General features: G+C 34.5%; 1 protein-coding gene and 1 long non-coding RNA gene across 2 annotated transcripts; one reads left to right on the forward strand and one right to left on the reverse strand.

Annotated features, from left to right (window-relative positions):
- Positions 1-1,506: 1,506 nt before the first annotated feature.
- On the reverse strand, positions 1,507-19,682 carry adra1ab (adrenoceptor alpha 1Ab). Its single transcript, XM_021479312.3, has 3 exons — positions 19,413-19,682; positions 8,163-9,248; positions 1,507-2,496 (listed from the first exon to the last, which is right to left on the reverse strand). The coding sequence occupies exons 2-3, from the start codon at positions 9,079-9,081 to the stop codon at positions 2,120-2,122; spliced, it is 1,296 nt and encodes a 431-aa protein (XP_021334987.2). The 5' UTR covers positions 9,082-9,248; positions 19,413-19,682; the 3' UTR covers positions 1,507-2,119.
- LOC141376344 (uncharacterized) lies at positions 12,945-15,800 on the forward strand. The gene is made up of 4 exons (XR_012386238.1): positions 12,945-13,083; positions 13,351-13,508; positions 14,021-14,116; positions 14,853-15,800. It is a non-coding gene; the product is annotated as an uncharacterized lncRNA (long non-coding RNA).
- Positions 19,683-24,803: the final 5,121 nt, after the last annotated feature.

Below are 24,803 nucleotides of genomic sequence, written 5' to 3' on the forward strand. Positions count from 1 at the left end.
AATCTCTTGGATAGTGATGTTTCCAGAAAAAAAAGAAGAAAATTAATAAAAGGGAAAAATGAATCTTTTCTTCTCTTTGACCTCGAATTATAGCAGTTTGCACATGTACGTAGTACAGTATAGAACTATTTATGATGCATCTGGAAACCAGCAGAAGCAGGAATAGCCAAATGAATCAATGAATCACTTATACTTTTATTAGTCAGTTATCATTAATATGACAGAGGACAAGTGTAAATATATATATATATATATATATATATATATATATATATATATATATATATATATATATATATATATATATATATATATATATATATATATATTTATAAGCACACAACTGAATAGATAAATATGTCAATTAATGTACCCGTCTTGACAAGTATCCTTCTAAACATGTCTTAAGTGAATGTATACTGGATGAAATGAATGTGCATCAGTATATTGGATCCGTGCATTCAGTCCTAAAAGGACAGCAGTCTAATATAACTGCTGCTTTATGCCAAAGCTAAACAACAAAAGACAGAGAGAACATCATAATGACCTACATGAACAATTTAAAGAATTGTTTTAATTATATCTTTGTATTCGTTATTTAATTTTAAAATGAACAATTTTAACGTTAAATTGTACAAAAATGCATTTAACTTTAAAATGGTTTTAAACCCTCTTAAAGGGTAGTTCCCTCAATGATGAAACCTAGCCCATCATTAATCAGGGTATCCACGGGGTCTTAAAAAGTTAAATCGCAAAAACTAATTTATACCTTAAAAAGTCTTAAATTTACGGAAATATAGTTTTGTAGGTCTTTTTTTTTTAAACAGGTCTTTTTAAACAGGAAATTTACCTTTGTTCTAGCTACCAAATCTGGCCAACACCCATCAAATCACCAACAATCCTCAAACTCCATTTATTGGTATAATTATTTCCTTCAATAACACTTTCCTTCAATAAGTTCTCCATGTATTTACTGCTGAGGAAGCTTACCTGGACAGACTGTTGTGGATACATTTAGTTTATTATAGTTTTTTTTTAATTATTTTTATTTTATTTTATTTAATAGGGCATTTGATAGGACAAATAAAAATCTTTTCCAACTGGGCCATTAAAATAATAATAATAATAATAATTCCTTAGTGTTCATAATGGTCTTAAAAAATGTCTTAAAAAGTCTTAAATTTGACTTGGTGAAACCTGCAGAAAACCCTGTTAATTTTAAATAGGGATATTTTTTCTTACAAAAATGCATTGACTTTATTAATCATGTGAGGCACTTTTTTATGGATGAATGCAGGCCCAGCCCTTACCAATTTGGCGCCCTAGGCAAGATTTCAGGTGGCACCTCGTCACATTGCAGTAAATTCCAATGTTAGTGTACATATAGTCATAAGAAATTAAATAGCTTTTTAATCTACTACTACAAGCTGAGAAAACGTCAGATAAATATGCCAATGCAATTAACGTTATTGCTGAATAGAGGGAGTCATATACACCTGGGACATCTTAAGGGTGAGTAAACCATGGGCAAATTTTTATTTTTGGCTGAACTAACCCTTTTTTTAATAGCAATATTCCCACATGGTATCCAAATGGTGTTGCATTTTGATAAATTTATAATATAATATCAGTTACAAAAACAATATCACTTCAGTTTCTCTGGATTCTTCAAAAAAAAAAAAAAAAAAAAAAACCTAAAATAAAAAAAGAAGATATTTATTTTGTTTTTATAACTTAACAATGGTGCCAGGTGTGTTTCAAATAAAGGACACAATTTTTTTCTTTGCTATTTGGAAGAAATTATTTCAGACTTTTTTAGAGTAAAACAAATGTATCAAATGTAACATACAAATAACTACAGACTAATCACCTATGTATTTTTTTTATAATTTCGTATTAATACAGTACATTTGGCCGTTTAATATTTATTCTTGAAAAAAAATCAGTTTAAATATCTTAAAACAGAAATATTTAGGAGAAACCTCAAAATAATGCAGATCCACATTCAAGATACTCCCACAAGGTGGCGCTCCTGTACGCCAGCTCCAACGAGATCCTTATTTTTCCCATATTTCACTTCACAGTAAACGATTTGAGATTCACAAAGTCAAAAATCATTTCACACAGGCTCACCATCTATCTTACATATGGAAACCTGATGAACCTTGAGACTCAGAGATGTGTCAGGTTCATCATATGAGTTTTCATTCAGCATTACAGCACTCGATGATGCATGATCAGACCTCCAGGAGTCAGTAAATCCAGATGATAAACCCTGTGGAGATTTGGGCATATACTGAGTCGCATTGGCTGGAGGGCTCCAAGTCTGATGTGTTCGGCTCAGGCAGCGTCCATGCAGAACGTTCTGGAAGGCTTTCTTAAACTCCTGGCTGAAGCATGGGTAGATGATGGGGTTCAGGCAGCTGTTGAAGTAGCCGAGCCAGAATGTGATTTTGAAAACAGCATCGGGGGGTCTGTGGGATGGGAAGATGGAGCCTTCGGGGACACAGAAACAAAGAAAAGTCTAAATTTCAACATTCTGCAAGAGACATCCAGCTTCATCGGTAAAGTTAACCTAAAACAATGCTTTTGGATGTTTTATATTTTTAAATCCTTGCTTTCATGTGCACATTTTAGCATTTTGAAAGCTTTAAAGAAACACCACAATTTTATTTATTTATTTATTTTTGTAAATAGGCTCGTTTTATAAGTCCCCTAGAGTTAAACATTCATTTGTTCATTTTTTTGGCTTAGTCCCTTTATTAATCTGGGGTCGCCACAGCGGAATGAACCACCAACTTATCCAGCATATGTTTTACGCAGCGGATGCCCTTCCAGCTGCAACCCATCACTGGGTAATATACATACACACTCACTTACACTACGGACAATTTACTCTACCCAATTAGCGCATCTTTTTGGATTGTGGGGGAAACCGGAGCACCCGGATGAAACCCACGTGAACACGGGGAGAACATGCAAACTCCACACAAAAAACAGTAACTGACCCAGCCAAGGCTCGAACCAGCGACCTTCTTGCTGTGAGGCGAACGTGCTACTTACTGCGCCTGTGCAGCTTAGAGTTAAACAGTTGAGTTTTACATTTTTTTAAATCTATTTAGCCAATCTTCAGGTCTGGCGGGAACACATTTAGCTTAGCTTAGCATAAATCATTTAGTCAGATTTACTCAAAAATGTATTCATTTTCTATTTAAAGCTTGAAACTTCTGTGGTTACGTCTTGTGTTAATTCTGACAGAAAATGAAAGTTGCTATTTTCTAGGAATTATACACCCATTGTCTTATAAAATTATAACTTTTCTGCCATAGTATAGCTGCAGCAGGCCCAATGACGTTATGCAGTGCTGTTACCTATATAGGGGAGAGCCGGGACGAAAGTGTCATTATTCGTTCATTCATTCATTCATCCATTTTGTTTTCGGATTAGTCTCTTTATTAATCGGCGGTTGCCACAGCGGAATGAACCACTAACTTATCCTGCACATGTTTTACGCAGCAGATGCCCTTCCAGCTGCAAACCATCACTGTGAAAATAATTTTTCATAAAATTCTAATTTTAAAAGATAATGTTTTTAGCAGAAATATATTTTTGCTGTGGTTTTTAACTCAGAGTTGCACATTGTTACTTTTGACCCCGTCAGCAAGGATGAAAGTAACACACAAGTGGGTTAAATTAAATCAACAATATTTGCTATATTTACTGGCTTAATCTTGTCTATTTTAAATATATCTGACTTTGACCGTATTATTATTCACTGCAGACATATGTTGTACTTTGTTTTTGCAAAAAATTAAATAAAAAAAACTGAATTTTTTTCATTTTAAATTTCAGTTTCATCAAATGTTTCAAAAGCAATCCAACAATGCAAAATATTAGAATTTTCTATAATTTTTGAATATGTATATATATATATATATATATATATATATATATATATATATATATATATATATATATATATATATATATATATATATATATATATATATATATATATATTAAAAAATTATAGAAAATTCTAATATTTTGCATTGTTGGATTGCTTTTGAAACAATGCAATATGCATTAATCTTATAAAAACATTTAAGTCAAAACACAAAAACTAATGTGGTATAGTGAAAAATAAGCTATGGCTATGGCAGTGGGACATAAATACCAATGTTACCTTCATCCCCAAAGGAACCCTTGCCTTTTTTTTTTTCTTACCTGTTTTACTTTTAAATTACTGAAAAAACTCAGACATTGCAAACTTAAGCATGCATTATTGCATTAAATAACCTGTAGATTGATTATCAGTGTGACACATAAAAAGAGAAACAACCTGTAAAGAGGAAAAAAGAACCACTACAATAATTTAGTTTTTGCACTGAAAAACAATTTGGAGCTAACTATGGTCCCGAAATCACATGATATTTGGCAGCTCCCAAAAACAGTGCACACTGAATGTCCTGTTATAGCCTGGAAATCAAATGTAGTCAGGGCTTCCAAAAATTGCTTTGTTACCTTTGTACCAAATTACTTTTGTCCACGCGCTCTCCTACCTAGCTGGTGATTATTTTCAGGAGCTGGATAACATCATTGCATAGTATGGCGACAACATTTTTTAAAAATTACACCAGAATGAGAATATAGTCCCTGGCCATATTTACCTAAAATTAGCAGGTTTTCTTTTGACATTTATTCCATTAAATGATTTAGGCATTAAATAGCGAAATTATCAAGTTTTCGGGAAAACTATTAGCAAGATGCTAATGATCAAAGTGCTCTGGCCAGACCCAGAGATCAGCTGAATGGATTAAAAACGGTAGAGCTCAACTGTTTACCTCTAGGGGAGATGTAAAATGAGGCTGTTTCAAAAAAGTGGAGTGTTCCTTTAAATCAGATGCTCAAATGACTCAATAGCATCTTAGCTCTCCAATTACTATGCACGCATATATATAAAACGTTCAAAGTGCAAATTATACAAATTATGTAAAGTCCATATAAAAGATTTGGTTTTCTCAACTAGGGATGCTGTTTTGCATTTAAAAGCCTCTATTCTCTGTGTATTCTTTTACTTGCCGGTATGAAACAGGCTGCATTGCTTCTGCTTTCTTTCATATTTCATCTTTTGTTGTAAACAAGCTCATTTAAATGCAATCTCAAGAATGATGTCCATGCTGTTTACGTACAGAGGCGTATAGTAGGAGAACATTGGGCTATTTGGAAACATGGGGAATAAATAACATAAAGGTGTATCGTTTGCAAAAATGTGTTTCACTTGAAAATGGCCTATTAGATTTCCTTATTACACATGCCTCATTTAAAATAAATATTCAGAGCATGACTTTCTACTTACATGCTTTTACACCCAGTTGAAAGTTTATTTACTCATCCTCATGCCATTACATAAACTGACCTGTATATTTTTGAGCAATAAAACTGAATGAGGACAAAGCAGCCGAGCACTAAAAAAATAAACTGTAACGTATGGGTCAAAATATAATTTATTCAAATCTCAGCAGCAGCTGTGTTTTTTTGTGTATTTATGATCAAAATAAACCATCTTAAATATTATTTGTACTATCGCATATTCAAGCATGGCGCTAGCACAAACAGGTTTAGTAGTTCAGTAGTTTAATAGAAAAAATAATATAATAAAAAATTATCTAGACAAATCTATTGCAAAAAAACATATTAAAACATAACAAAACAATCACATGAACAAAACACAAAGACACACACACACACACACACACACACAAATTAAATAAAATATACAAGAAAAAAGCAAACCAATCAAACGAACAAGTAAAAAAAATTAAGTAAATAAAACACCAATCAAACATGCAACACAAAGTAAAATCCAAAAATAAAATAAAATATGGTGGTTCATTCTGCTGTGGTGACCCCTGAAAAGTAAGCGACCAAGCCAAAGTGAAATGAATGACCGAATGAATGAAAATAAATTATGAACTAAAGCAAAACAAAAAAATTCTGAAAGTATCAGATCCATTAATCGGTTCAGATTGGAAAAAGCCATGTGGTTTAAATCCCCAAACATGTACATTTTATTTACAAATTAAAATTATGCTTAACATGAATAATAATAATAATAATAATCTCTAATCCTCATACAAGTGTCTATGGTGTCTGTGAAAATATAGTGCACAAGAATCATTACTATTATATGTATCTTTCTTTGTTTAGGGACATTGCATTCAAACAAACAAACAAACAAACAAACAAACAAACAAACAAACAAACAAACAAACAAACAAACAACATAAATAAATTAATTAATTAATTAATTAATTAATTAATTAATTAATTAATTAATTAATTAATTAATTAATTAATTAATTAATTAATTAATAAATTAATAAATTAATAAATAAATTAATTAATTAATTAATTAATTAATTAACTAATTAATTAATTAATTAATAGCTTTCAAAGTTTTAGAACAGGTTAAAGTCCATCTATGAGAACATTAAATCTGCTTGGGAAGAAGAACTTGCAGTAGAAATTCCAAGAGAAATTTGTTAACAAAGTCTTGAACTGGTTCACAGATGTTCCAATAATGCAAGATTGCCTCATTCAGTTTAAAGTGCTTCATGGGCTTCATTATTCCAAGTGTAAATTGAATAAAATATTTCCAGAAGTTTCGCCATTGTGTGACAAATGTCAGTTTTTAGATTCTCATTATTATGGTATGTGTCCTGAGTTTCTGAAACAAAATATTTCAAGTTTTTTTTTTTTTTTTTTCAGATATATTAGACATTCCGATTGAAGCAGATCCAATATTAGTTATATTTGGAGTTTCCAAAGGATTTTTGAGACTTACACGGGTACAACAACAGTTTGTTTTAAATAGGTTGATCTCAGGCAAAAAAAAAAAGTATAATTTTATTTGGAAGAAAAAATAAGTTTTAAATTATCCAACTCTTAAATTATGGCTGACAGAGTTAACGAGTCCATTACATCTGGAAAAAATCAGGTAAACCCTAATAGACAAGATTTTGTTGTTTAAAAAAATTGGTCCCCTTTTATTTCCTTTCTACAAACTTGTGATTAATGTTTACTTTGCCTTCTCTACCTACTTTTACCATTGGATAGAACTTCTGGGTGGTTGGTTGGAGGAATGCATGTTTACTTTTTGTTTAGCTATTATTTTTATGACTGTTGTTTGTTGGGTTGTTTTTATGTTTGTTTCTTTTATTTATTTATTTATTTATTTATTTATTTATTTATTTATTTATTTATTTATTTATTTATTTATTTATTTGTTGTCTTTTGAAATGTCTAATTGTTAAGATATAAGTTTTATGTTTATATTTTAAAAAAGTGTATTTTTAAGTGAATGTCTACTAAAATTTCTAATAATTAAAATATTTAAACCAAAAATAGTTCATACTTACTAAAGGACAGCACAATTAAGAACGACAGCCAGCAGAACACAAAAAATACCACCACAATCACAAGAGTCTTGGCCGCCCTCTTCTCCTGTGAGAACTTAACTAGACGCTTTCCTCCCAAAAATATGTAAAGTGCATTGAGTGTCCAGATAAGCGATATATATAAATATAAGGAATTATTATTATTATTATTATTATTATTATTATTATTACACTACGGCCAATTTAGCTTACTTAATTCACCTATACTGCATGTCTTTGGACTGTGGGGGAAACCGGAGCAGCCGGAGGAAATCTACACAAACATGAAGAGAACATGCAAACTCCACACAGAAATGCCAACTGACCCAGCTGGGGCATGAAACCAGCAACCTTCCTGTTGTGAGGCAATCGAGCTACCCACTGGACCACAGTGACGCCGACAACATAGAGCAAACAGCATAAATAAAACAAAATACCAACTAAAAGCAAAACATAAAGTTTCTGAAATGATCAGATACTTTAATGGTTTCAAAACAAAGCTTGTTCAGGTTGGATAAAGCCATGTAGTTTGAATCCCCAAACATGAACATTTTATTTACAAATAAATATTAGAATTAACATTAATAATAACAATAATCTCTGTACCTTACACAAGTCTACATGGTGTCAGTGCAAATATAGTGCACAAGATCACATTAAATACTTTAATATTTATTTTTGTTAGTTTTAGGCACATTGTGTAAAAAACTAGTTTATACTTACTAATGGGCAGCACAAGAAAAAACGGCAGCCAGCAGAGCACGAAACATCCCACCACAATCCCAAGAGTCTTGGCCGCCTTCTTCTCCCGTGAGAACTTAAGTAGGCGCATAAAGGCAAAGTGCGAGTTCTTCAAGCGCATTGCATCCTCCTTCCTGGTGTCATTCTGGGCTTTTCGACAGTGGATCCGTAGAGTCATTCCCTGCTCACTTAACCCATTCGTCTCCCTGCTCTTACTCATTGCACGAGTCTTGTGTCGGGCCACTACATACACCCTACAGTACATTGCCAGAATGACTGCCAACGGCACATAGAAGGAGCATGCGGCAGAGAAGATGGCGTATCCTGGATCTTCGTTAACTCTGCACACCGATTCGTCTTCTGGCATGGGTTCCCTCCATCCAAATAGTGGCCCGACAGAGATAGCAGCTGAAAGGGCCCAGAGAGCTGCCACCGCAGTCATTGCCCTTCGACCCGTAGCAAAGGAAGGGTATTGGAGCGGGTAACTGACGGCCATGCAGCGATCCACAGAGATCACACAGAGGCTGAGGATGGACGCCGTGCAGCACAACACGTCAAGAGCGGTCCAGGCGTTACATAAATGACGACCGAACACCCAGCGACCCAAGGCTTCAGATACAGCAGAGAATGGAAGAACCACAGAGCTCAGAAGCAGGTCTGCGATTGCCAGATTTCCGATAAAATAATGAGTCACGGATCGAAGGTTGCGATGGCATGCCACTGAGAGGATGACCAGGATGTTACCCATCACTCCGAATATTAAAAAAAGGACCAGAACCAGACCCAAAACCAGAGTCTTGGTGACGTCGATCTCCAACGCAGGTATGGTGGAACAGTTGGAACAGTTTTCGGGAAAGAAGGTTGAATTTATGTAATCTTCTTCTGGAAGCATGCTGGTCATGATGTGAGTCTCTACATGCAGGTCTGATTAACATGGGGTTGATGATAATCATCCATGCCTTAGTAGCCTTGGCAGGCAAACTTGAGAACCTTGAGTGACATTTTATCTTTTCAGGGAAATTTTTGGATATCAGCCATCATAGTTTTTGTGATCTTGAAGCCTGTGACCTTAAAGAGAAAAATATGAAACGTTAGTACAAGCAGTGTTTCTGACACCATTTTGTTCTGACAGCAACCCCCACCAATCAATCTGGCTAATGCTAACAAACAAATATTAATCCAATATTTGTACATCTCCTTTATTTGTTGTAAAGCATTGTCATGACTTTGCCAAGTACAATGTTTACCCTGGAACATCACTTTTGTTGAAAAATGTAATCCACTACTATTGCTTAACCCAAGACCCAACCATAACTGCCCAAATAGCAAAATATCTCTGGCCCACACAATCAGCTTTTGCTTGGCCTACATGCCACAGTAAATTACAGTACATGACTGGACCAAGTCTGGCTTCCAGACAAGGGCTAAACATGGACTAAGTCTCAGCCAAGTGTGTCACGACTGCAATGCAATTGATGATCCCATGAATCATTGCGTTTTAGGCATGCTATGGGTTTGCTTTTTCTCAAAGCGACCTGATTGTTAGACTTTTTGGTAACACTTTACAATAAGGTTCATTAGTTAATGCATTTACTAGCATGAACTAATCATGAACAACACTTGTACAGCATTTATTAATCATAATTGAACATTTACTAATGCATTATTAACATCCAAACTCATGCTTGTTAACATTAGTTAATGCACCATGAGTTAACATGAACTAACAATGAACTACTGTATTTTCATTAACTAACAATTACTAACATGAATAAAAACTGTAGTAAATGTATTGTTCAGTGTTTGTTCATGTTAGTAAACGCATTAATTAACATTAACTAATAAACCTTATTGTAAAGTGTGACCGACTTTTTTTTTTTGTTTATCTGAAAATAATAAAAATGTATTTTTAATGTGGGTCAAGATAGGCCAAAATTACATGGCCCACGTATCATTTATTAACGTCTGGGTCAAATACTGCAATTTACATCTGGCCCAAGTATTGTGTGCCACTTTAAAGACAGTGCCACCCCTGCCAAACTAGGGCCATGTGTATGCCAAATCTGGGTCACGACTCTTTGTTACCAGGGTGTAAATTATTCCCAAAATCAAAGGGAAACAATAGTTGGATAACATCATGTAGATTTGCATAAACCATAAGCCTAAACTTAACACAAATGGTAAACATATTACTTAATTCTGATTGGCTGTTTGGAATGTTGATCCAGGATAAACAAAGGTGTAATTCCAGGAACACGTCCTACTTGGTGAAATCAGGTTGGCATTGTGGATACAACAGTGAGCCAAAACAGTATGATTACCTGGCTAATATGCGGTTGAACACTCTAAAGGCATCCTGCACTATCTTTATTTGGGATGAGTCTGTTTTTATTTTCATTATGGTCTCACAGATTATTTACTTTGTTTACCTTGATCAGGCCTGCATTTCCACTTCCAACAGTTCTTTTACTTTGTAGATTTTGTGTAAGCTAGAAAGAAACATTCTTGCTTCAAGAAAAAAGCCATATGGGCCATTCGTACTTAAATTGACTCACACAAACAGAGAAAGGACGTGCACACCTCACGCTTTCCACATGTTTAGACACATCATATGAACCACCCATAAACAACAACACAGGAAATAAAACTAATTCTGTTATTGCTTCTTGACGTTAGGCTGTTTGTCATAAGAATATGGCACACTGTAAAAACGCCAACTTTCAAAAAGTCCTCTGAACAAAGATTAATAAGTTAACTGAATTTAAATATTTTCATTTGAAATGCTGACAAATAATAGTTAGTTTGTTCAACAAATATGGTGCTTCAATGTGAAAAACTTAAAATATTTCGTTGAACTAATACAAAATTCTTAGTTTTGCGTTGATGCGTGCCCTTCTTGTTGGCGCATGCGCCTTATAAGCTTCTGGCGCATGCGCAATTTACTTCCATAGCTCACTGCAGGGGGTACCTGTCACGTGCGCGCGACAAAACGAACCATCTTTCTTTCTGCGGAGCTATGTGTCAATCGTTTTCATAATCGATTGTATATAATTGTATACATGTTTTTGTGCGATGTGCTACCCATCTGACTGCCCGATCTATTTTACCAGTGTATTAATGATGTGAGAGACCGTGATAGAGCGGTTAAGAGTAGTGGTGGGCAAAGCGAGGCTTCGTGAAACACTGAAACAGTCGAAGCAAATGTGTCGAAGCTTCGAAACGTTTCGAAACCTCACTCTACAGTGACATTTAGTGGTCATTTTTTATATATATTGCACTGAAACAGCTTCAGCAAAGAACGATTGAACAACATTTAGAAGGATTTAAATCCTTCAAGTAACATAGTACAGTGGTTAAGGTGTCAGACATCCGACAGGGGTCAGACAGGGGTAGTACCCCATGTCAGACAGGGGTAGTAGGTTTCGAAGCCACTCGGTAGCAGTTGTTTTAAAATGCTTTAATACCAGTTGGTAATGCTTTGCTCTTGTATCGTTTTGTTTCAACATTGGTCTGATATCCGAATAAACAATTTGTGAATAAATATGTCTTGTTTTTGTCTTAAAACATGGTTGTTGCTAGATCAAAAACGGTGGCCTGAAGTTATCAAGAATTATTTATATTATTCATTAAATTTCCCATTTATTGTATTTTATTAATGTCTACCCAAACCCTAAACCCAACCATACTGTAAAAATATTTATTATTGTTTTACAGTGTTACAAAAATGATGCTAAATTGATGGCGTAACTGTAGCTGTATCCTATTTAGGCTACACAAAACAGATACATGATTAAAATACATAAAACCATGATTTCGAAGTCGGGATTCGAACCCAAAACATCATGCTAAGCATAGAATCAATAAGCAAACCCACAGTGCTCTAAGCCATTTGAGACAGAGATAATTTGGAGACCTTGGCAGTCAAATTAGGATTCACCAGGTCTCGAAACGTTTCTAAGCTGATCGATGCTTTGAATCGCTTTAGTCACGTGACTAGGTGTTTCGAAACACTTTAGTCACGTGACTTGGGTGCTTCGGATCATGCTTCGGTGCAGTGATTCGAAATACTTGCGCTTCGGGATCTCGACACTGTGTCAAAACATCAGTTTCACGTCAGCCATCCCTAGTTAAGAGCACGCCAACGACGTTTCTGCTAAATCATAGGTATGTATGTCTTTTTTTGTTGTCATCTAACGTTATATTATTTGATATGTTGGCTTTGATGTGCGCGTGTATCCTAATACGGAACTATTTGTTATAATTTAGCCGTGAGTTACTTGTTTCGTGCACTTGGTTTTGGCTATTTACATCAATAAAAGTTTAGAGTGAATGTATTTGAAACAAATAGCGATTTCAATCGAGTCATTTGCTTTAATAACTCACGATTAATACAATGAGTATCATATAACATACCAGATCAGGTATCCAAGTCAAATATAACATTATGTCCTGTTTATCTAGATTGCTGTCAGCATTGCGCACATCATAACCTTTTTTCCCTTCGAACCAGAGCCAGTGGAACAAACGGTGACGTGTTTAACTGTGTAATTTGTGTGAAAATCGTGTGATTTTCATGTAATTCATTGCTTGATTTGTTAGCTCGACTAAATGTCTATCATATTCAGACCAACTTGCTTTAACAGTCAGCTAGCTTTTATTTACATAAAAAATATAAAGGGCTAAATATATATTTTTCTTTCTTTTTGCTCAAAAGGACTGAAATATTGACAATGACATAATTCAATGCAAGATTTCCTTGAAGAGGTGAGACTTGTTATCATCAGTGAAATTTGACGGTCATTCACCAGCAGATGCAAGAAACCTTTTCTCTTTGCCCAAAAGAAGTTGTTGAGATTTAGCCAGGAAGAAATTAGAGAGAGATAACCTGGACTTTAAGGAAGAGGTAAGTCACTATATTGCAATTGCTTTGGTTTCATTCAAGGTAGTAATGATAATGCTAAAAATAACAAACAACATTATTATTATAGGTAATTCAAAATACATCTGTATTCAGCATTTGAACATTTAAATATTTACATTTACATATATATATATATATATATATATATATATATATATATATATATATATATATATATATATATATATATATATATATATATATATTATGTGTAAAAATTAATATGTATGTTTTTTTTGTATATTGTAGATCTGCACAGAGTTTTCTCAGATCTGTAATGTAGATCTCCTGAGACAGTTAATCGAGTGACTTGATAAATATACAGCACCTCTCCTGAAACTCTACAGAAAAGAAGGGATTCAATGGGTCCAGAGATGGATACAACTTTAAACAAGATGGATGAGCAGGTACTCATTAAGATTTTTTTTTTCTTATACACCCGTCTGATGTTTTTAACATGTGCAACATATTTTGTCCTGTCAAGAATTTCATGCTCAGGTAATACAGTCTAATAAAACGTAATTGCAACAATTTAATTGTCCAGCCCTTTTGCATTAATTTTAATTGTGTCAAGTTGTGTTTTGATTGTGAGATGGAAGTAAGATAAATAACAGATGTTTCACTTGTTTTGAGTGACCATTTCAAATGAATACATTCAAAGAGGAAAATAGAAAATAATAGCTGTAGTTTTTAACTCAAAGTAATTGTCACATGAAACTAAACATTTTTCTAAATTTGCCAACACAACCATTATCAAATTCCATTGTATGGAAACCACAAAATTCTTTTTTAAAAATAAAGCCATGTGTTTTTTCAACAGCATGAATAAAATACTATGCTCATTTAAATGTACTAAGTACATTTTTACTTACAAAACAATAAGATTGTAAAACACCCTTTGTAAATGACTTTCCTTTAGGTCACTGATATTGTCACCGATCGAGAAAGAGCAGCTCTTGAGGGATTGCCAATTTTTCTTCGTAAAAATTCTGCTTGCTTTCTCAAGATATGTCTGGTAAGTTACCCATTTTCATACCCTATTCTACATTTATTAGTCTGCTTGGTAACACTTTTAATAGCTGCATGCTATAAATAATTTATTTAGTATTAGCGAATAGTTAATTTATTTTCTGTTAAGCATAACTCTACATGAAGTGCTCAATGATTGTATTTTTTTTAACTTTAATGATTCATTTGTATTACTAATTTAAGTATTGCATTATTTACAAACCAGTTATTTAAGAATAGTTGGTGTTTTTAAGACCATTCAGAGTGCTTAAGTACACGATTAATAAACTATTCAAATTAACATTTAAATATCCTAATATTAAGGTATGTAATAATAGTTACTTTGTATGTTAGTATATGCTTTATGAGCTTAACTTCATCCAGTTGTGACCTAATCTAAAGTGAGGACTATTTATGCTTTATAAATCCCTTATGAATGACAATTAAAGGCTCAGTTATATTCTAAACAGGACAATAAACAACTTTCACAATTGAAACTGTATCAAATAAAAGTAAATCTTTGCAATTTTATGTAAAATAAAAGTTTAAAAAATTGCTAAATATTAAAAAGTTGTCAATATATTGTTCAATTATTATATATTATAGACTATTCAAAGTGTTACTGTTTGTATGTACGAAAGTATTACATGTTTTTATTTTCTTTGCATAATAGTAATAACATTAATAAGTAGTAATTAATATTACACATCAATTAATTTTCCCATTACTTAATCTCCTATAAGGACACGGACCCTGAAGACCACAGCACCAGAGATTAAAGGATTGGAATCTTCACTGTGGTGGAAGATGATAATGGCACTTCTGCATCCCTGCAATATGTGATGAACCTCGCTAAAATCTTGGAGGAGGCCATAGTACTTCAGGATATCACACATCTGCCTGCAGCCTTCGCTTACTTGTTCAGCCTCTTGTATAGACTGAATATGGAACACCCAAAAGAACTCAAATATACTTTTTAAGTGATTCAGCATGTTTTATGGAGGTTGGTGGCACATGATCTGCGAGAGTTCAGTTCATTCATTCATTCATTTTCTTTTCGGCTTAGTCCCTTTATTAATCTGGGGTCGCCACAGCGCAATGAACTTGTTTTACGCAGCGTATGCCCTTCCGGCTGCAACCCATCTCTGGAAAACATCCATACACACTCATTCACACATACACTACGGACAATTTTAGCCTACCCAATTCACCTGTGCCACACGTCTTTGGACTGTGGGGGAAACCGGAGAACCCAAAGGAAACCCACGTGAACGCAGGGAGAACATTCAAACTCCACACAGTAACGGCAACTGACCCGTGACCACTTCCTAATGTGCCACTGTTTCAATGTTTTGAGGTCTGTTTTTGGACTTTATGTACTTTGTTGACAAAAGTGCAGTACACTTTAAAGACTGTATGAATGGAGTGGCTTTTAGGGTTTACTCTGATTAGATGATTGTATATTCACCTGGTTTGAGTGTTTAGACACACTAATAGCTTGGTTTTAGTAAGGTTGCCAGTTATTTTATGTTGAGGCAGTGTACAATCTTTTCAAATCTGGAAACATTCAGTACTAGTTGTGTACAAACTAGCCCAATGCTGAACACGGCTAATGTCAAATGCTGATTTTGTATGCAAATGTTTTGGATTGTGATTTGAACACAGTTAAAAATAAAAAAAAGTGAATTGACTATTCTTGTGTATTTAATTTGAATCCTAAAAATTAATAGTAAATGCATAATGAATCAGTTTGTTTTATTTTGTTCAGTAAACTAAAAAAATCTTGTTGGGTAAACATAATCATTTTTGTTCAGTAAACAAAAGATCTTGTTGAATAAACGTGAAAATTTTTGTTCAGCAAACAAAAGATCTTGTTGAGTAAACATGATAATATTTGTTCAGCAAACAAAAATATCTTGTTGGGTGAACATGACATTTTTTGTTCAGCAAACAAAAATATCCTGTTGGTTGAACATGATATTTTTTGTTCAGCAAACAAAAATGTCTTGTTGGGTTAACATGATATTTTTTGTTCAGCAAACAAAAATGTCTTGTTGGGTTAACATGATATTTTTTGTTCAGCAAACAAAAATGTCTTGTTGAATGAACATGATATTTTTGTTCAGCAAACAAAAATATCCTGTTGGTTGAACATGATATTTTTTGTTCAGCAAACAAAAATATCTTGTTGGGTGAACATGATACTTTTTGTTCAGAGAACTAAAGAATTCAACAAAATATTTTGAGTTCACTGGTCTTCAAACCCTGTTTGTTGAGTTAACTCAAAAAGCTATGTGTGATAGGTTGCCTAATTATTTTAAGTTTACTCAACTTTTTTTTTTTTACAGTGCAAGCTTTGTTTAAGCAAAGTTTATTGCTGTGCACCGTCACTGTAATATTATATGCTGTAGATCAGTGTTTCTCAACCACGTTCCTGGAAGACCATCAGCTCTGCACATTTTCCATGTATCCTTTATCAAACACAGCTGATTGAGATCATCAGCTCATTACCAGAGACCGAAAGACCTGAAATGGGTGTGACACATAAAGGAGACATCCAACACCTGCAGTGTTGGCGGTCCTACAGGAACGTAACCGAGAAACACTGCTGTAGATTACAAGGTGGATCCATTGATGGACTGAAAAAATTGAGATCAAATGACTTTTAATGACCAGGGCAACACCTTGAACTATCTTTAACTCAACTTTTTCAAACCATTCCTGAGCAATGTGTTCAGTCTGGCAGGATACATTACGCTTGTGTTGAAGAGGCATATCTCATTTCTGCAAAAGTGTTTGGGTACTGTGAGTATCACATGTCAGATTTATGGCCACCTGAAGGAATTTATGTCCACCCTGGGTTTCCCTGTAGAATATTGCTCAGAGCATTCTCCACATAAGACCAGACAACCTTCCACTGCTCCAAGGTTCAGTTTTGATGCTTGCAAGTCATCATAAGCAATATGTCTCTGACTGGTCTGCAGCTACACATACACAACCCACATGCATAATCCCACATACTGTACACAATCCACTCTTCTCAGAACTCTGACCAGGAGCAACCCCAAAACCTTGCCATTTCAGAGAAGATGCTCTGATCTATTTGCCTTGCCATAATAATTTGGCCCATATTAAACTCCCTAAGATCTTCATTCCAGCCCAATTTCTCCTGCATCCAACTGGGTGATTACAAGAATTGATTGTTTTCTTATAATGCCATGTTGAAAGATGGTAATGGATGACCTTTAAATGAGATGATCCATAGGTGGTGATGTTTTGGCTCAGAATTGTTTGTCTTCAACCTTGACATATACTGTATCAACAATCATTAGGTAAAGAGATTCAGTTGAGTAATGAACTCAATTGGCATTAGTATTTGATCAATGTCTATTTTGAAAGCCAATAACCAATGCCATTTTGTAAGCTTTTCTTTGCAAAAGGAAAGGAAGAGCTGTTACTGTGAGATGTAACTCAGTGATCCAGTTGAGTGAGAAAATGCATTGCCTGAAGGATTCAATCAGTGATTCAGGTAGAAAATATTACTGTCTTAAACTGCAAGCCATATACTGCATTTGGTTCAAAACTAACTTTTTAACAGTTAAAAGAGAATGCTCAATTCAATTTAACTGATTGATTTGTAAGAAGCACACCTTTATCTTGATTGCATATTTATGTTGGGTCTAAACGAGCAATTATTGTTTAAATAATCACAAATATGATGTGAATCTAAAATTATGTCTTTATCCACATAGTTTTACTCCTTTTACATGTAATGGTATTAGGGGCCAGGTATATACATTTTCCCTGAAGCAGAACTAAAGAAAACTCTTGAGCATTTAATTCTACAGTGAATTCTACAGAAAAGCAATTCAGTTTGTGTTGCCAAAAATGTATATAAAAAAGCTTTCAAGTTGATTAAGCAAAGCTTGGCAGGAACTTATTGAAAGATTTATAGACAAGCCAGACAGCGACACAGACATCCATAATGTTTTGGCAAGAGAAATATTTCAACAAATCATAATGAAATAAAGGTGGCTTGTACTTGCAAACAAAATGCAGATCAATGCGCCAAATTAATAAATGTAGCCTATGATAAAAGAACCAAAGTAAAGTTTTTATTATTGTTGAAATGATTATTATTATTATTGTTATTAAAAATAAATGAAGAACTGGCTTACTCTGAGCAGTTAGCAGTTAATTTAATTTTCTTTTCGGCTTAGTGGCTTTATTCATCAGGGGTCGCCAAAGCGTAATGAACCACCAACTTATCCAGCATATGTTTTTACGCAGTGGATGTCCTTCCAGCTGCAACCCATCACTGGGAAACACCTATAAGCTCTTACATTCACACACATACACTACTGCCAATTTAGCTTACCTAATTCACCTGTATCGCATGTCTTTGGACTGTGGGGGAAACCGGAGCACTCTGAGGAAACCCACACAAACACAGGGAGAACATGCAAACTCCAAAACGAAATGTAAACTGACCCAGCCAAGGCTTGAACCAGCGACCTTTTTGCTGTAAGGCGATCGTGCTACCATGATAAAAACGTTCACAAATTCAGCATGAAAGCATTGGAAAAGACAAGTGGATGCAAATTGCCACGTGACCTGTTTATTTTCTTGTGCACCACCATGGCATCAAACCTTCGTAAAACACACTCCATTTAATGCTTTGTTTATGATAGGCTATTATCTGTCTGTTACATATAGTGCAACTTCTGTGTCACAAAAATCATAGGTCTAAGTAACGCAGCCTTCATTTGTAGTGCAAATTGTGAGCCCCATTTCGAATCCTTGTTTCAAAGTTTAGCCTATATTTAATTATGAAAATTTTATTTAGAATCTTATTTTAAATAAATACAACACAGTAAATTAAAAAAGAAAAATTATTTTGGTTTTAAATAAGACTGAAAATAGCCTATTATGTTAGCAACTTTTAAAGTCATATTTCCAACACGGTTTCAGATGTGAATAATTTGTGTAAACATTGTTTAAATGAGTTAATACCGTTTATAAGTAGTTTTAAACATATAGCCAACAAAATGGTATAAAAACACTACAAGACAACCAGAACTTGGTGAGTGTGACTAGTTCTGTTAATGCTGATTCTGATTGTCAGTATGGTCAATTACGATTATGTTGTATTATTTTATAGCAGTCGCGTGCAAAAGGCTTAGTGTTCGCAATTGTAATCAATCAATCAATCAGTGGAACTTTTTTTACTTTCATTATAATAGTTTTTTTTGATCATTCCGTCTAAATACTAGGCTACTTCTCAAAATAAAGTACACACTTACCGTCAATGCAGAACGTCCGTTGAGATTGTGTTATATTCCCACTCGCTCGTGACATTTAAGAAAAGCAAAAACACGAGGTAGGAGAGAGGAGTCCGATGGGATGCAAAAGTGTTTGTGAAACATCACACAGTCTCTCTCTCTCTCTCTCTCTCTCTCTCTCTCTCTCTCTCTCTCTCTCTCCCTCTCTCATTTACATGATAAAAAGGAATCAGAAAAGTGTGATCTGTACATCAATTGCCCGACATCACTGAGTCATTGCACGTTTCCTCTAAATAATATCCTATTTTCAAAATTTTTATGTTGTAAGCCTTTTTTTCTCTCAAAATAATAATCCACAGTTTTCATATACATTTTATGTTTATCTCAAAAGATTGGAAGTGGAATGTTAAAATATGCCCCATGTATGATAGCTGAAGGTTATCCGATCAAAAATACATATGACAAATAAAATATTTCTCAAAATGTAAAAGAAAATAATAATAATAATGTTGGTGTTTTTGTTTATTATATTAAATATACATTTTTGCATTTGACTTATTAATATATGAGCGGGTCCTGTTTTTTTTTTTTTTTTGATGGGTTAGTTTAGCTTGACTGATACCAGAGAATCAGCAGTGCATGGGGGAACGGGAAGATCATTCCCCCAGCGAGGAACATTAAATGAAAAGGTTTTGGACTTACAGCCTCTCTTGTGATGGTATATCACAAGGTGACGCTCACTCATGGAGCGAAGGCTCCTGAAGGGAAAGTAGTCTGCAGGAGCAGGTGGAGTTAAGAGCATCAGTGATTTGACCTTGATACATTATTTAAATTAATAAATCGATAATAAATAAAAAAGCAAAACCATCAAGTCATTGATCCATATATAAAAACAAGAACCTATTTGTGTGCCTCTTATAGCACTATAGGTCTCCATACGCTGGTTTGACATGAAACTTTCTGAGCACACTTTGTGTTTGCTTGACCAGTCTGTGAAGAAAGGTATAATTTATCAGCATTGATCACTGATGTCCCTGAAGGTCAGCTTTGGTAATGAAACTGAATGTCACAGCCAAAGAAAAAAAAAAAAAAAAAAAACAGCATGATTTATGTTGCGATATGAAATGGCGTGTTCACCTGGTGGCGGTGAATGTCACTCTGTATTTTTCAAACTGTCTATTGCTTTTTCTCTGACATCCATCATCATGATTGGTTTCATAATATAATTTCACAATAACCCTTGGCCTCAGTCTAAACATGTAAGACTTTCTTTTGGAGTTTAACTTGTATTTTCATTAGTTTTCGCTGTATGGAAAAGAGCAGCATGAGCATTCTTCAAAATATCTACTTTTGAGTTTAAAGTCCTTGTAGACTGGAAGTTGCTGAGACTTTTATTTAGTTTGTTGATGTATTTTCAGCTAAAACTGAATATTGAGTAGGAGGTGGGGCTTTCTTTTTACACTTCATTCACTGATAACAAACTAATTGTAAAAGGGGTGTGGTTAACTATTTTGTAGAGGATTCCATCAAACTGACGTCAATAGAAAACCACTCCAAAAGCAGAAGCAACAGTTCATAGAGACATTAACAGAAGATAAAATTACACTGAGAGAAAGAAAATGATGACTGAATTTTCAGTGAATGCTTATATAAAAATAACAATGATAAATTAAGAACAAATGCACCATCTTTCTTTATTTTACATAATTATAAAATTATTTTTCAATGAAGAATTTAAGTACTTGAGCTTTTGAATCATACAGTTAAATCAACATCCTGAACTCTGTCCATCCATTGTTTATTTTCTTACATTATTCACTTTCCCCCTTGCTGTGCATCAAGAACTGAACTTTGTGCAGAAGTTTTATGCGAGGGTGACCGATTGCCTGCATTGGCTTCGAATATGTTGGCATGCATTTTGTTTCGTTGTTGTCACTTTAAATGTTTAAGCTATTGAAGCACTCGCCTAAAAGCTGCAGCCTCAAGACGTGATGTGAATGTTAAGTCTCCTTCATTGTTGTCTTGTAGGGTTACTTTGGAAGTCGGCCAAAGGCAGCAGTTGCATAAACCATAAAGAATAAGACACTAACAATGGATCAGATGAATGAGGTTCAGCACTTGAGAGAAAAATTCAGTCCAACACTATCCATTATAGAATATTAGAACAAACAAAAATGGTTTAGGTGCTTATTTTCTCACTACATACTTAATATTCATAGAAATACATAATTCACATGCTCACAGTCAGTTTGGCATAAAGTTTATGAATGCATAATTTACTTATTTAGCGAGAGTGTTTTTTTTTGGGGGGGGGGTAGTAAGTGTATTTTGTGATGCTTTTTTCAATATTTTACAATTGTAGATAATTGCACTAATTTTTTTAACGTTTCAAATTTATATTTATTTAAATTTACTTGTATCTGCAGCTGAAAATCAATGAACGGAAATAGTATGGAAAATAATTATTGTTTTTTTCAGTGAAACTCATTTTAATGCTATCTAATCGCGTAAATAGATGTGCAAATATCAAAATCAATGATTCACTTTATAATTTCATATGCTCTAAAAGTATTATTTGAATGAATTATTTAGTTACAAAAATGCACATATTTATTAAATGGTTTTATTGTTCATTTTATTAAAACTAAGTGTATTTTTTTATTTTTGCTTTTAACTGCCTAATAATTAACTTAAAATCATTTTGGCATTCATCTCTTTATACTGGCATCATTCATAAATTAGTTAGTTTTTTTAATTATTAACCTAATATCATTTTACTTGAAATGTGATTCCAATTATTTAAATTATAATTATAATTTATTCTACAACTAATAATAATAATAATAATAATAACAATAATCGGCGGGCCTCATAGAGATTCTGGAAAACTGTCCGGCGCCTCAGGAGGGGAAAGCATCTCCACATCGACGCTGTTTACAGCGGAAGTGGGGAGCTGTTGACCTCAACTGGGGATGTTGTCGGGCGGTGGAAGGAATACTTTGAGGATCTCCTTAACCCCACCATCATGTCTTTCATCGAAGAATCAGAGACTAGGCATGCAAGGGTGGACTCGCCCATCACCCAGGCTGAGGTCACTGAGGTAGTTTGCAAGCTCCGCAGTGGCATAGCAGCGGGGGTGGATGAGATTCACCCTATGTATCTTAGGTCTCTGGATGTTGTGGGGCTGTCGTGGCTGACAAGTCTTTACAACATCGCATGGAGGTCGGGGACAGTACCTTTGGACTAGGCAACTGGGGTGGTGGTTCCCATTTTTAAGAAGAGGGACCGGAGGGTGTGCTCCAACTATAGGGGGATCACACTCCTCAGCCTTCCGGGGAAAGTCTATGCCAAGGTACTGGAGATGAGGATCCGGCTAATGGTTGAACCTAGGATCCAGGAGGAACAATGCGGTTTTTGTCCGGGCCGTGGTACACTGGACCAGCTCTATACCCTTACCAGGGTGCTCGAAGGTTCATGGGAGTATGCTCAACCATTTCACATGTGTTTTGTGGACTTGGAGAAGGCATTCAATCGTGTCCCTCGCGGCATTCTGTGGAGGGTGCTCAGGGAGTATGGGGTCAGACTCAGAGGCGATCTGTTGAGGGCCGTCTCGTCTCTGTATGAACAGAGTAGGAGTCTGGTTCGCATTGCCGGCAATAAGTCAGATTTGTTTCCAGTTCATGTTGGACTCCTGCAGGGCTGCCCCTTTTTACCAATTCTATTCATAATTTTTATGGGCAGAATTTCAAGGCGCAGTCTTGGGCTGGAGGGGGTCTGGTTTGGGGAACACATGATTTCATCTCTGTTATTCGCAGACGATGTTGTTCTGTTGGCTTCATCAGACATGGATTTGCTGCCGAGTGTGACGCGGCTGGGATGAGAATCAGCACCTCCAAGTCCGAGCCTCCGAGGCCATGGTGCTCTACCGGAAAAAGGTGGTTTGCCATGTCCAGGTTGGAGGAAAGTCCTTACCCCAGGTGGAGGAGTTTAAGTATCTTGGGGTTTTGTTCACGAGTGAGGGAAGGATGGAACGTGAGATTAACAGGTGGATTGGTGCAACGGCAGCAGTAATGCGGTCGATGTACCGGTCCGTTGTGGTGAAGAAGGAGCTAAGCCGAAAGGCAAAGCTCTCGATTTACCGGTCAATCTACGTTCCTACTCTCACCTATGGTCATGAGCTTTGGATCATGACCGAAAGGACAAGATCTCGGATACAAGCGGACGAAATGAGTTTTCTTCGAAGGGTGGCAAGGCGCACTCAATATGGATAGGGTGAGGAGCTCTGGCACCCGGGAGGAGTTTGGAGTAGTTTGGAGGAGTCGCTGCTCCTCCACATCGGGAGAAGTCAGCTGAGGTGGCTCGGGCATCTGTTTCGTATGCCTCCTGGACTCCTCCCTAAGTAGGTGTTCCAGGCATGTCCCACCGGGAGGCAGCCTCGGGGAAGACCCAGGACACGCTGGAGGGACTATGTCTTTCAGCTGGCCTGGGAACACCTCGGGATCCCCCCTGAGGAGCTGGAGGAAGTGTCTAGGGATAGGGAAGTCTGGGATTCTCTCCTAATGCCTGGTTTATGGATTTATTTACTATATATATATATATATATATATATATATATATATATATATATATATATATATATATATATATATATATATATATATATATATATATATTCACATATTTCTTTATTTCTTTATTGTTTTATTTATGCAAGAATTTATGGATTTATTTACAAGTTTAAATATTTGCGTATTTATTTAATGTTTTATTTATGCAAGAATTTATATTTTTTGTTCACAAATTCATTTATATATTAGGATATTTCTTTATTGTTTTATTTATGCAAGAATTTATGGATTTATTTTTAAATTTATATATTTTCATATTTATTTATTTAATGTTTTATTTATGCAAGAATAATGGATTTATTTACTCATTTATTAATTTGCATATAAATGTATTTAATGTAGTATTTTTGTAAGGATTTATGGATTTATTTACAAATTTATGTATTTGCATATTTATTTATGTTTTATTTACTTTTTATTTATGCAAGAATTTATCGAATTATTAACTCATTTATTTATATATACGCATATTTCTTTATTGTTTTATTTATGCAAGAATTTATGGATTTATTTTCTAATTTATATGTTCGCATATTTATTTATTTAATGTTGTTTTTTTGCAAGAATTTATGGATTTATTCATCAATTATATATGTTTACGTATTTATTTATTTTATGTTTTGTTTATGCAAGAATTTATGGATGTATTTACTAATTTATATAATTGCATAATAATTTATTCTATGTTTTATTTATGCAAGAATTTATGGATTTCTTTAATCATTCATTTGTATATTTTTGTATTTATTTATTTGTTTATTTAGCCGATTGTTTTATCTATGCA

Source organism: Danio rerio, chromosome 10 (genome assembly GCF_049306965.1).
Source record: "Danio rerio strain Tuebingen ecotype United States chromosome 10, GRCz12tu, whole genome shotgun sequence".
Lineage (NCBI taxonomy): Eukaryota > Metazoa > Chordata > Actinopteri > Cypriniformes > Danionidae > Danio > Danio rerio.

Coding starts and splice junctions, on each gene's coding strand:
- adra1ab (XM_021479312.3), bottom strand. CDS start 9,081: ATGACCAGCATGCTTCCAGAAGAAGATTACATAAATTCAACCTTCTTT. Junction 2,497..8,162: donor TTTTCTTGTGCTGCCCATTA/GTAAGTATAAAC, acceptor GTGTCCCCGAAG/GCTCCATCTTCCCATCCCAC.